This window comes from Engystomops pustulosus, chromosome 3 (genome assembly GCF_040894005.1).
Source record: "Engystomops pustulosus chromosome 3, aEngPut4.maternal, whole genome shotgun sequence".
NCBI classification, from domain to species: Eukaryota; Metazoa; Chordata; class Amphibia; order Anura; family Leptodactylidae; genus Engystomops; species Engystomops pustulosus.
In genome coordinates, this window is record NC_092413.1 from 52,076,946 (window position 1) to 52,089,503 (window position 12,558).

Here is a 12,558-nt window from a genome sequence, read left to right on the forward strand (position 1 = left end):
CCCATTAAGGAAGATGGATGGCACTGTGCCTGCTGAAGTGGGCTATAAACTGAGGTGCTGGGTGTTTAACCCCCCAATTTATAGTGGATCACCTCGGACAGAGTGTTTTAAAATAAAAAAAAATCCCTTTAACTTTGTGCTCAAGACAATGCAATTTGTACAACGCTGCAGAATATGTTGTTGCCACAGAACTGGGAAAATGTATGAAAGTAATGCCATGGGTGTAAGTGGTTGTATATATTGCTTAGCAGAACGCTACATTTGTATTAGCTACATCTGCACATGGCTACAGCTGCATATAGCGTAGTACGTAGTCTCTCAGCTCTGCCCCTTATGACTAGACGCCGGTGCTCCGGTGGCTGAGGCAGCAGCTCCCGCTCCGTGCACACTGGCCGGTGCCCTCCTCTAGCTCCTGTCCGTCTTCCTCTCTCCCCACCCCTGGCACAGGCCTCTGCCCCCGCACTGCGCCTGCGCACAGGCCCGGCTCGGGAGCCATGTTGTGGGATCTACGGGGCTTGAATTCTCCTGGCTTCTGTACGTCCGTCTCTACGTCTTGTGGAGTGAGAGGCCAAACCCGGTTATTGTCAGCGCTGTAAACGGAGAGCTGCTGCCCTGTGCCCGTGCGTGAGAGGCAGCGGGCTCCGGGACCCCCCGGGCGGGCACCATGAGCATAGGCTGCGACCTGTCCCGGAGGAATCCGCAGGAGGATTTCGAGCTCATCCAGAGGATTGGCAGCGGCACGTATGGAGATGTATACAAGGTAAATGCAGCCAGGGGCTCCCAGCTGTGCAGTGCCAGGGTATAGTGTGCCTACAGGCATATAACATAGCTCCATGGCAGTGCCAGTGTATGTGTACAGGATACAGCCCTATACATTGTGACGTCAGACTTTTCTATATATGTTGTGAGTTGTGCAACTTTCCTCATCCTGATACAAATGTGGTGACTATAGTTGTGTACTGGCACGCACCAGGAATGTATGTAGATGTCCAGCTGGCACAAGTAACATGGGTCACGTGCGCTGTGGTAGTAACTTTCCACTGTAAGCGGTAGTGACCCCATCATGTGACACGTAGGGGGTCAGAACTTATTACTAATGATGTGAATGAGGAGGTGATGTCATCAGATCACATGACACGTTGTTGACAACAGATCATGGCGTCTGGCCATATAGATGTGTTACCATAAGCAACCTATCAGATTGCGGCTTTCGTTTGTTTATCACTTTTATGTAAATGAGAGGAGTGATCTGATTGGCTGCGCCAGGTTTGAGGCCTAGTACTCCCTCTTTGCTATAGTCTGGATATTATTGTACAGACATGATGAGGGTTGTATTCTGCTCTCGCCGGCGGTGTAATTACAGTGATACCTGCTCCTAACTTATGTAATCTTCTTCTGTCTGTACGATACATCATGTGCTCCAATTCCAGAAATAGTTTAGATGTTGATGATGAAACTCTGTCCCGTGTGTTCCCAATGCTGTGTGCCAGCTAGGCTCAGGTACTACATGGAAAAGGGAATGTCTAAAGTTTACTTCAGAAGTCACTGCTACTTAGGCCTTAAAGGGGTTGTCCGCCACATACATGATTATGATGACACCCTGAAAAGTGGACCTATTACTTACCATAGAGATCTGGTCAAGCTACAAGATGGCCTTCCCTAGAATAAAAGAAGAGCTAGTCCTAACTGGGCATCTACCTGATGCTGTCCCTTTTCTACCTTGTTGGTTCATATTTCCATCCTGCGACTGCGGCAGCCAGTGCCCGCTGCAATGTCAACATCAGGACTTGTCATCTAGCATAAGGGTTTTGTCTTCTAAACGGGTTTGAAATGGCTCCCACATCTGACCACATCTTATCATGGGGGATGTTGGAAGCTTAAAGAAGACCTCTCAGGGCGATTTGGCACACTAAACCACCAACAGGTGAACCTACTTACATATACTTACTTCGACTGCACAGTTATTCAATGAAGCTGGAGAAGTACACCCTGGGATGTAGTACGTCGGCTTCATTTTGTGATCTCGGCGATCTCCATCAGCTCCATAAAGATTAATGGAGCCGAACGGTCGTCGGCGGCGGTCTGCTCAATTAGTCTGAGAAGCGGCAAGGGGTTGGTTGATACCTCTACTTGTGATCTCCAGAGGTCTCAGCATTGAGACCCCATTGATCAGCAAATTAGGCCCTATCCCGTGGGTAGGGCCTAACTTGCCTTTGTGGGAAAACCCCTTTAAAGATAAAAATCCTGGCAAGTTGAGTCTCATTTGCAAGCTCTGACCACTGCAATCTCCTTTGGCCAATTAAATGACTATGCTTTTTTGCCTCTTAATGTGTCTTTATTCCAGTTTCACAGACTTATTGTGTCATTGGTCCAACAGGAAGAGGTGTCAGAGAGGCCTGGAGCACAGATCACCAGAGGAAAAGGCTGGTCAGGGGAAGCGTTGGCCAGGGCTAGCACAGTTTTATGACCACCCTCATGGAACTTGTTCCTTAATCGGCATAATTTACTGGCAGTGCAGAAGTTTTGTATGGCCAGTAGAATATATGGGGACACATCGTCAGATTGGCTCCCTTTAATGATTGCAGATAAGTCATTATTTCGGTCACAGCTATGATAAGACATGTACTCATGCTGTAGACATGTGAGCATAGGCAGTGCCTAAAGGAGGCTTGTTTCCTCGTATAATAGAGTCACAATTATAGCAGTAATATTACCTGTACTTCTGCTCTGTGACAGAGCCCAGCATGTAAAAGGCTGTAAATGCAATGTACGTTGTTTATCTGTATTTTGGGATGGGAAAAAGGTTTTGAAGGATTTCATGTCCATATGTAGTATCCGATGCATTCCTATTGCGGTAACTGCGTTTAGAACTGTGTGTTTCAGATCTTGAGTTGGAAGGACAGTGCGTACCTGCTGTGCTTAGGGGCCTGGTGTGAAAGTGTAGGTCCACAAGGTGTTACATGGAGTTTGTAGTAATAAATGTTAATGCAGGGGAAATGTGAGCCGAGTACACACAGTGCTCTGACATGGGGATGGAAACATGAGCGCTGTTGTTGAAATAGATGCTGGCACATACGACCATAGCTGCCAAGTTGTACACTCATACTAGTCTTATTTACTGGTGTTCATCTTCACGAGAAGGATTCCTTCATGGTTCATTTGTTATGGCTTCTCCTAAAGGATAATAATATTATGTGGAGGATAAAAAAATTGAACTTCCAATTATATATCAACTTTTTTATTGTACATTTTTAAGATGATTTGCCACCACTTTATCATCACTGGGAGTCCTGACTGAGGCATTGAGTGTCCCTGTAACCCATCGACCAAGTGGTGACATATCATGTCAATGTTCTGCTGCGGACCGGAACCATATTTCTTCTCTTTAAAGGGAAAGGAGGAATTGTCTGTAAAATTCACATGAAAATTCTTCATTCATAAAATCCATATATTTTTATTTTGGTGCACCCTAAAAGGGCTACACTGCCAAGTCATCATTCCGGACCATTACTTTTAGAATTAGCAGGGTCTGACCTCTAGGACCCTCACTGATCTTATACTGGGGGGTATAATTGATATGCCATGCCTTTATTTGAAAATAGCTCTACTTCATCAAAAAGGGCATGTGTTTATTTACTGTGGTCTTAAAGGGGTTGGTCATTTAACCTCATGTATTCTGTAATGTGTGTGTTAGTGTGGAGGCAGGATATTAGGTAATTCACCAATATACTGTACATATATGAATAGTCCTGCTCCACTTTCTTCATATGTAAAGTGAAGCCTCCTGCCTTTTACCTCATCAGCCAGAGATTCCTGTCCATAAAATGGCCACAGATGGAGGGTCATGCGATCTCTGTCCACGAGCAAATGCCCTACAATCCCTGTGATCTTATATCTATGCATACTATCATAAGGTCCTGGCAGGGCGATTGTTCATGGACAAATAGAGATCACATGACCCTCAGTCTGTGGCCATTTTATGGGTAGGAATGTTTAGCTGATGAGGTAAAAAACAAGAGGGGTCCTTTTAGATTTTATTTTAAATATTATTATTATTAAACATGGGACTGCATTTTATGCATGTTCATGACTTTTAGAGCATAAAAGTGTTTGATATAGCCTTTCTGTTGAGAACCAGTATGCATGGATAGTCATTGCAGCGGTGATGTTGCTAGGTTCCCTTGCACGCGATTGTTGGGGGTCACATTGTAACTAACATACAAAGCAGACAACCACTTTAATACTGGCAGAAACTGCAGCCAGTCCATCTCCAGTTTCTATGGTAAGACTTGTGTACAGTTCTTGTCAGCTGGAAACATCTGGGGTAAAGGGAGATGATCTATATCCGCAGCAGAATACAGAACATTTTAATGTGACTACAGAGATGGGTACATGTTGCAGAAAGGATTTTCCCTCCTATCCCAATGTTTACATCCTCTGTGGAATCACAGTCCAATCCGGACATATTGTATTATATTTGTATTACGTCCAGATTCATCACAGAAATTTGTCTAATGTGGATCCATGTATATGTATCATGCTATTATACTACCAGTATGCATAAAATCTATATGCAAATGCTGCTTTTAGGAACCTGGTCATACAAAGTGTAGGACTGTAACGGATCACGGACCTGGCCTATGCCAGATGATAAGAGAAGCTGCTACTCCTAATCCACACATCATGGGCTGTAACATAACAAAATGTTTTAGGAAACCTGGCCATACATTGTGGTGAGCAGTGACATGGATGCTGAGCGTGAGACCACAGACCACAGATGTGGTCAGAAGAAATCTTTGCAGCTTTGTTACTTCTTATTATATCTACAAGACCATATATTGTCCTCTTCATTCTTGGCCTAGCAGAGAGTATGTGACATGCAGCTTTATAGAACACCATTTTTTCATTGTTTGTTGATGGCCATATGGTTTTGCTGGTATTATACAGTATGTCTGTGTAGTTTTAGTTGGGCTTTATCCACTCGCCCTAATGGTAAGCAAAGCAGATCTGGGAGCTCTGTAACAATGTGTCCCTGCTATTGATAGGGGATGACAGTGGCTGCTGATCAGGTCTGATTTACTTGTATCTGTATGTCCAATCAGCCACTTTCCATTGTCAGAGTCTGAATTCCATAAGCAATTAGAAAGGGATGGGGATAGTCACTGGGAGAAGCCAGGATCCCATGTGTCATTGCTCCCTACTTCATTTTGATAATGGGAGGATGGGCAGTTCCCAGAGACAGGAGCAGCAAGGACTCGTCCTTCTCCGCAGGCCTATCCTTGTATCTCCTGTGACGTAGTCCTCTTGCTTCTTGGGAATCTCTGCTGTGCATCTTTTTTTACCTTGTACTTGTGCGATACTGCTATAGCAGCACTGGACAGTATGTTAATGTTATGGCTTTGCTTACTTTTGCACTTGCTAAAAATATTTTTTTTTGAATGGTAATATCTATCTTACACCAAATGTATCATTTGCGACGCTATGCATATTTGTTATATTCTGTGGAATGTGTAGCTTGTTATGATGTACAAAAAAAGGTTGTTACGTCTTATGTACTATATTACATTCCTTGTATTGCTTTTTGATGTCTGTTAAGATGCCATATTTATAGAATTGGATTATGCCAGGCATTAATTTAACAGTGCCCAATTTAAAATAAACCCCTGCACGTCTGTGTATAAAATAGTGTATACGCCCCTTCAATTGAATGATCACCATAGCAGAGATCTGCACTAAACTATATGCAATGCTGCATATTCATAGGGAGGAGCGTAGCCCAATCGTGTGTGTGTGTGATATATATGCACTTAAAAGCTTGCAATCAGCCGTCGATTCAGTGTAGATGCATCTACAATTGGGAAAAACTCCTCTCTGCTTGAATAGCGCATCAAAAAGCAGACTTAAAGCAAACATGTCACCAGGAAGGTAATTTTTAGCTGGTGACACGTTCCAATATCCTTTTCTATGTTGATTTTAAAATGCCTTTGTCATCATTCTAAATCAGTGATGGCGAACCTATGGCATCACCCCAGGGCAGGGTTCGCCAGACAGGACTCAAGGCCTCTTGCAGTCCCAGGCAGCCCAGGACCCTAGAAGGAAGCTATCATGATAATCCAAACTTCTTCTCCTTCTTTCTACTGTATTGGTGTCCTCACGTGCCTGCCTATACAGAGCAGGAGTAATAAGTTACTGCTTAAATTGTCGCATTGACACTTTGCGAAAAACACACACGTTTTGGTGGTAGTTTGGGCACTCGGTGTCTAAAAGGTTGGCCATCACTGTTCTAAATCATGACAGTACTCTATATAAGTTTAATTCACATTACCTGGATCCCTGCCAGCAGCATGCGGTAAGCCTCGGTAGAAGGACGGTGTGGTGGAGAGGAATAATGCAAGAGGAGATACAGTCACACACAGGCTGCAGCTGCCCCTCCCTTGGGACTCATCACACACTACTGGCAGGGAGCCAGGTAATTCGAATTAAACTTATATTAATAACCGAAATTATTCAGAATTGTGAAAAAGGCATTTTTAAAATCAGCATGGCATAGGCTGTCACCAACTAAAAATGATATTCCTGGTGACAGGCTTGCTTTAAAGAGATTGTTGTCTCCTTTCACAGTAAAGCCCATGCACATGACTGTATGTGGGCCCATGTGCTGGCCAGTTCAGCTTGGCTTTATATGGAGAGGGGAGGGGTGAGGAACGTTCACCAGCCAGTGTGCCAGGCCCTGTATCTATTCCGGGCAAGCATGTAGTCGTGTGCATGAGGCCTAAAGTTGATAAATGTGAGATCATTAGAAACCTTACTTTTAGGATACCAACTATAATAACAGAATCCAGAGGCCCTGGTATGGAGACACATATGCGATTCCCGCCCCAGGCGTTATAGCATTTCTAAACATTTTTACATTCAGATAATACTTTTTTCTTTTCTTGAATATATTGTATGGGAATTGAGTATCAGGATATTACTTCAGATATCATATTGCAATCAAAATTCTGGTGTTGGTGAAACCCTAGTCCAAATGTTAATAGTTTTATTTCTCTTGTGAAAAAGGAACCTTCTGTCCACAGACAAATGATTTGCCGCCTGTATAAATGTATTACAATGTTAGGCGTTTTCTGATGCTCTGCTGCTGCTTCTAAAATTATACTCATTACATAATTAATTAGTTCATGTATCAAAATGTTATAGACCTGATGAAATCTGGCAGGCATGGGACAGCAAAGCTACATATGTCATTGTTTCTGATGCTGCACATATGTGTACGATGTGGACCTTTCATTACAGAGTTTTAATGCTTCGGTGGTCTAATACTGCATAAAAATGTAGCTTCATGAGGACATGTCTTACAAAAACGTCCAGGAATACGTCCAGCCCTATTATTTGCGATGTGGGTAGTTTGACAGTGAGCGTTTACCGATGTAGTGGTTTGCAGTGCACCAAACGGCATAATAGAAGTCAATGGGGTCTGATGCAGTTGTATATTGTGCCATTCCTTGCTTAATTCTAATGGAAATGTATAAATAAATTGACTATTCGGAGAAATTTGGGAGTGTGTGACGCAGTTCTATCAGGCCGTATGAATATGATCTTCTGCCTGTCATGAGGTCCAATTGATTATGTAGCAAATTGATTGTAACTACCATATACATGCAACAATCATCATATTGCATGTGAAGAGGACGATCCATATGAAAATTGTCTCCATTCTGTTAATATGTTAGCAGCACGTGCACTTTTTATATTAATAAAAGTACTGCCAAGAAATGACAATTACTTTTTTTCCTGGTCCCATATTGGAATAGTCTGGAATGATCGCTTAAAGGGCCTCTACTTGTGAGGTAGCTCCACATTTGGAGGGATTTCTTCATCATTGGTCTCTGTGACAATTACATTTTAAAAATGTTGGGTTCTCATAAAAACCAGGATTAAGTCGTCTGTAAGTCTGGTGTTCTTAAGTAGGGTACTGTGTGTACTTTATTTTTGGCCCCCACCTTGTTCAAATCTATCAAAATTGGTGTCGAATGTTTTTGCTACACTTGTGCTGGTTTCTGCAGCAGAAATTTTCATTTGTGGCGCTGTAATTTTTAAGATATTAATAAAAGTTTCCAGAGGTCAACCAGCCCAACCCCCATATTGTCTGAATCAAACAAAACTGGTGTCAATCAATTATTCTGCGTTTGTGCTGCTCCAATTTTTGTTTGTGCTGCTTTTGTTTTAAGGATATTAATGAAATTGTAAAGGTCAAAAGGTCAGCAAGCCCCCCCCCCCCCCACACACACACATTCACCGAATCAAACAAAACTGGTTTCAGACGTTTGTGCTGGTTTGTGCAGCAAAAATTTTATTTGTGCTGCTATCATTTTTAATATATTCATAATTTGTTCCATTACATTTTTGGTATACATAGCTAACATTCCTGCACAAGCCAGACTATTGAGCGGACAGTATCTATACTAGCCACCCCTTTCTATGAGTGTGACTTCTATTATACAGGTTGGTCACAGGTTCTTTTCTTTATGTTTGATTATTATGTAATGTGGAGTGAGCTGCACGGTCCCAGTAGTGATTCATACATCTCTATAGTAACCATTACTGGAGCTGACAGCTGTTTATCCTGGAAGCAGTCTCACAAGCACCTACCTTTTCATTATAAAAGGTATTCACATAAATATTTGAAATTGGTCACTTTACCTCATGTTTTTTGGGGATGGTTGTTTACCAATATGCATTTATTAAAAGTTCTGAACCACTTTCTTGATATGTAAGGTGAAGCCTCCTGTCTTTTCCTCCATCAGACAGAGATTCCTGTCCATAAATTGAACCACAGATGGAGGGTCATGTGATCTATATCTGCCCATGAACAATCTCCCTGCCCTGCTTTTGATCTTATATTGAATTTTTATATGAATACTATCATAAGGTCCTGGCAGGGCAGTTGTTCATGGACAGACAGAAAGCACATGACCCTCCATCTGCGGCCATTTTATGGCCAGGAATCTCTGGCTGATGAGGTAAAAGACAAGAGGCTTCACTTTACATATGAAGAACGCAGAGCAGGGCGTTTAATAGATGTATATTGGTAAATTACCTAATATCCTGCCCCCCCACACTTAAACACACATAAAATATATGAGGTAAAGTGGCCAACCCCTTAAAGCAGTAAGAGATATTAAGTGGCCCAAACCATATTGGCAGGTGCTACCTCTTATGGGTCAGCCACTGCTCAAAATGCACAAACGTCTTTAGTCATGTTTGTAATACGGAGTGAATATTTAATAAAGTGGTAAGTGGTAGTGTTTGCTTAGTTACTTATCAGATCTCAGTGGGTGCACTTGCTACATTTGTGTTAATTTGGTCCTGGTTTAGGTGTATCTCCTACCAGCATTGACATTGTTCCACAATTGTCATGTTTCCTGCTATGTGCAGTCTTTGCTTAGTAATGTGTACAGATTGAACACTAGGCTTCTTCTGGCTTTCTTTCTGCTGTCAGACCCAAGAGCTCCCATGTAGCTGCTATCTCTGTCAGTGGGCCAAGCACACATCCTACAAGCATGTCTTTCCATGATATCTTCCAACATCTCCACCACCTTACACTGACAAATCTCCCTGGGAACTAAATTCTAGATAACTCTTCCAGACAGATACCTGGTGGAATGGGCGCAGAAAACTTAGGTTTGTGTGTTAATTGAAGTGTACGTAGAATTCCTGGAAAATCCAGTGTGAGTGCAGGTCACCAGGTGCTGGGTCGAGAAGCTTTACACACAGTGTTTAAATAATAATAATAATTATTTATTTATATAGTGCCTACAGATTGCACAGTGCTACGCAGAGCTTGCCAAATCAATCCCTGTCCCCATAGGGCTCTCAGTCTAATCAACCTACCAGTATGTTTTGAAGTGTGGGAGGAAACCAGAGGACCCGGAGGAAACCCATGCAAACATGGAGAGAACATACAAACTCTTTGCAGATGTTGACCTGTGTGGGACTTGAACCCAGGACCACACACTGCAGTGTGTTATAACGCATTATAATGCCTGTGTGACCATGGACATATTTCCATCCACTGGAAGTAAAGACAGATCCCCCATAGGATGACAGCTAACAGACATCTAAAAAACATTTGAAAATATACCATGCACTGAGATATGGTGACGTGTTGGGGTGGCCAGCCACCGCAGCTGGCCGGAAGCCAATCTCAGCTGATAAACCACGGTTGTGATAACCCCCTGTGTATGCACTGGAGCAGCTGGATATCCGCAGGTTAGAGCAGCGGTTCCAACCTGTGGGTCGGGACCCAAGCGGGGGTCGAACAACCAAAACTGGGGGTCGCCTAAAGCCATCGGAGCCGCAATTTTATTGTGTTTTTACTGCGAATTGCATGGTTTGGGGTCACCACAACTTGAGGAACTCTATTGCGGGGTCACAGCATTAGAAAGGTTGAGAACCACTGGGTTAGAGGATAACTTGCTGAATGGAGTTTTATAAAAATCTGTCTTCAAGTAGCTCCCCCTAGTGGTTGCTTCAGACAGCTGAAATTGAAAGTGATAGCTATTGTAAAGCAGGATATTTAATAAAAGAAGATGATCTCATAATTGCATCCTAATTGAACTTTTTTTTTTATTTATAATAAATTTTTATTAAACATTTCCATTTCAACAGTACAAATCAATCCTTAAAATACAATCCCCTAAAGTACAGCATTATTTTAAAGCTCTATGTTGCCACACATTATAGCGTACAGAATAAATAGCTCCTGTATACTGCACAAGTCAAAATGCTTGGTTCCCCCCCCCCCCCTTTATAAACCCGCAATCCCTGAACCCACCACCCCATCCCCGACCAAACAATGAACTTTTTAATATTACAGAATTTTTGATCCAATTTAGTGTCGCAAATTGACCCACAAGTGCAACAGATGAACAAATAATGCACATTGATCATAACCAACATTCATTCAGTACACAATACAGTATGGAGCAGTACACAAGGCCTAATGCTTGTAGTCCACCTCACTGAAATGCGCTTTAAGCTAATCTTCTCTTATCTGTCTGGATTCCTTTATAAATACTCTGAATGTTTTTCTCTATCTTTCATTTCAAGCATATACTTGATATTTGCAGCCACCAGCGTCTCGCCACAGATCAAACATGTATATAATGGTGTAAGTTTTGTATTTGTGCATTGGATCCTCAGACAGCGAGGAGCTGTGTGTTCAGACTTGATCAGAGGCATTTGCCTGATTGATAGAGCCGCATTTCTTGGCCGCATTTGTTGGAAAGGAATTTTATCATACAAGTTTGAAAGTTGACTTGACATTCAGCTCTGTTTTTCTTGCCATGTTTGGAGACTAATATGATTTCATATCTTGTGTGACTTGGCTCACTTTCTTATAGGAAATATAGTTTTTAATTTGTAGCTAAGGCAGAGCAGTGTTTTTTAATGCATGTGGTTGTGGGAGGGATCCTCATGGTTGGAGATGCCATGATTTAATGAAAGTTGGATTATTCATAGCATCATAGTAAATAAGGTTAGAAAGAGGCGTTTGTCCATCAAGTCCAACCTATCAATTAGAAATTTTGCCCTGTCTATGGTGATGGTAGAACCGCCTCTCCTCTAGGTGTAGAGGAAGCCCCCTGTCCTTGGTGATGGTAGAATTGCCTCTCCTCTAAGTGTAGAGGATGCCCCCCATCTATGGTGATGGTAGAACTACCTCTCCTCTAGGTGTAGAGGATGTCCCCTGTCCTTGGTGATGGTAGAATTGCCTCTCCTCTAGGTGTAGAGGATGCCCCCTGTCTATGGCGATGGTAGAATCTCCTTTCCTCTAGGTGTAGAGGATGCCCCCTGTCTATGGCGATGGTAGAATCTCCTTTCCTCTAGATGTAGAGGATGCCCCCTGTCTATGGTGATGGTAGAATTGCCTCTCCTCTAGGTGTAGAGGATGCCCCCTGTCTATGGTGATGGTAGAACCTCCTCTCCTCTAGGTGTAGAGGATGCCCCCTGTCTATGGTGATGGTAGAATTGCCTCTCCTCTAGGTGTAGAGGATGCCCCCTGTCTATGGCGATGGTAGAATCTCCTTTCCTCTAGGTGTAGAGGACGCTCCCTGTCCTTGGTGATGGTAGAATTGCCTCTCCTCTAGGTGTAGAGGATGCCCCCTGTCTATGGTGATGGTAGAATTGCCTCTCCTCTAGGTGTAGAGGATGCTCCCATCTATTGTGATGGTAGAACCGCCTCTCCTCTTGGAGTAAAGGATGCCCTCTGGTCCGGGCCACAGGACTGGGTATAAAAAGATCTTTGGGATCTTTACTGCTCATTCAGTTATATGTACATTGTAAAGAGGTCTCCCCCGAGTCATCTTTTTTCTAAGGTGAATATCACAAATCTTTGCAATCTGTGATTGTATTCTAGTCCCCCCATTTCCTTAATAAGCTTTATATTCTTCTCAGCACTCGTTTCACTTCAACTTGTAGATTATATAGAAAATCAAAAGGTGTGTATTCATAGCTCATAGACTGTAAGCTCTTGTGAGCAGGGCCCTCACTCCTATCGTT

The 12,558-nt window shown here is 42.7% G+C and overlaps 1 protein-coding gene across 6 annotated transcripts in view; it reads left to right on the forward strand.

Moving 5' to 3' along the window:
• The first annotated feature begins 340 nt into the window (after positions 1-340).
• The window catches only part of MAP4K3 (mitogen-activated protein kinase kinase kinase kinase 3), a 185,355-nt gene continuing 173,137 nt past the window's right edge, over positions 341-12,558 (forward strand). For 2 of the 6 annotated variants that reach the window (XM_072140746.1, XM_072140747.1), the window contains exon 1: positions 341-760. In XM_072140746.1, the coding sequence (XP_071996847.1) occupies positions 665-760 (96 nt within the window). In that variant the 5' untranslated portion in view covers positions 341-664. The remainder of the gene's footprint in view (positions 761-12,558) is intronic. The other 4 variants (XM_072140748.1, XM_072140749.1, XM_072140750.1 and 1 more) reach the window with 3 other exon arrangements.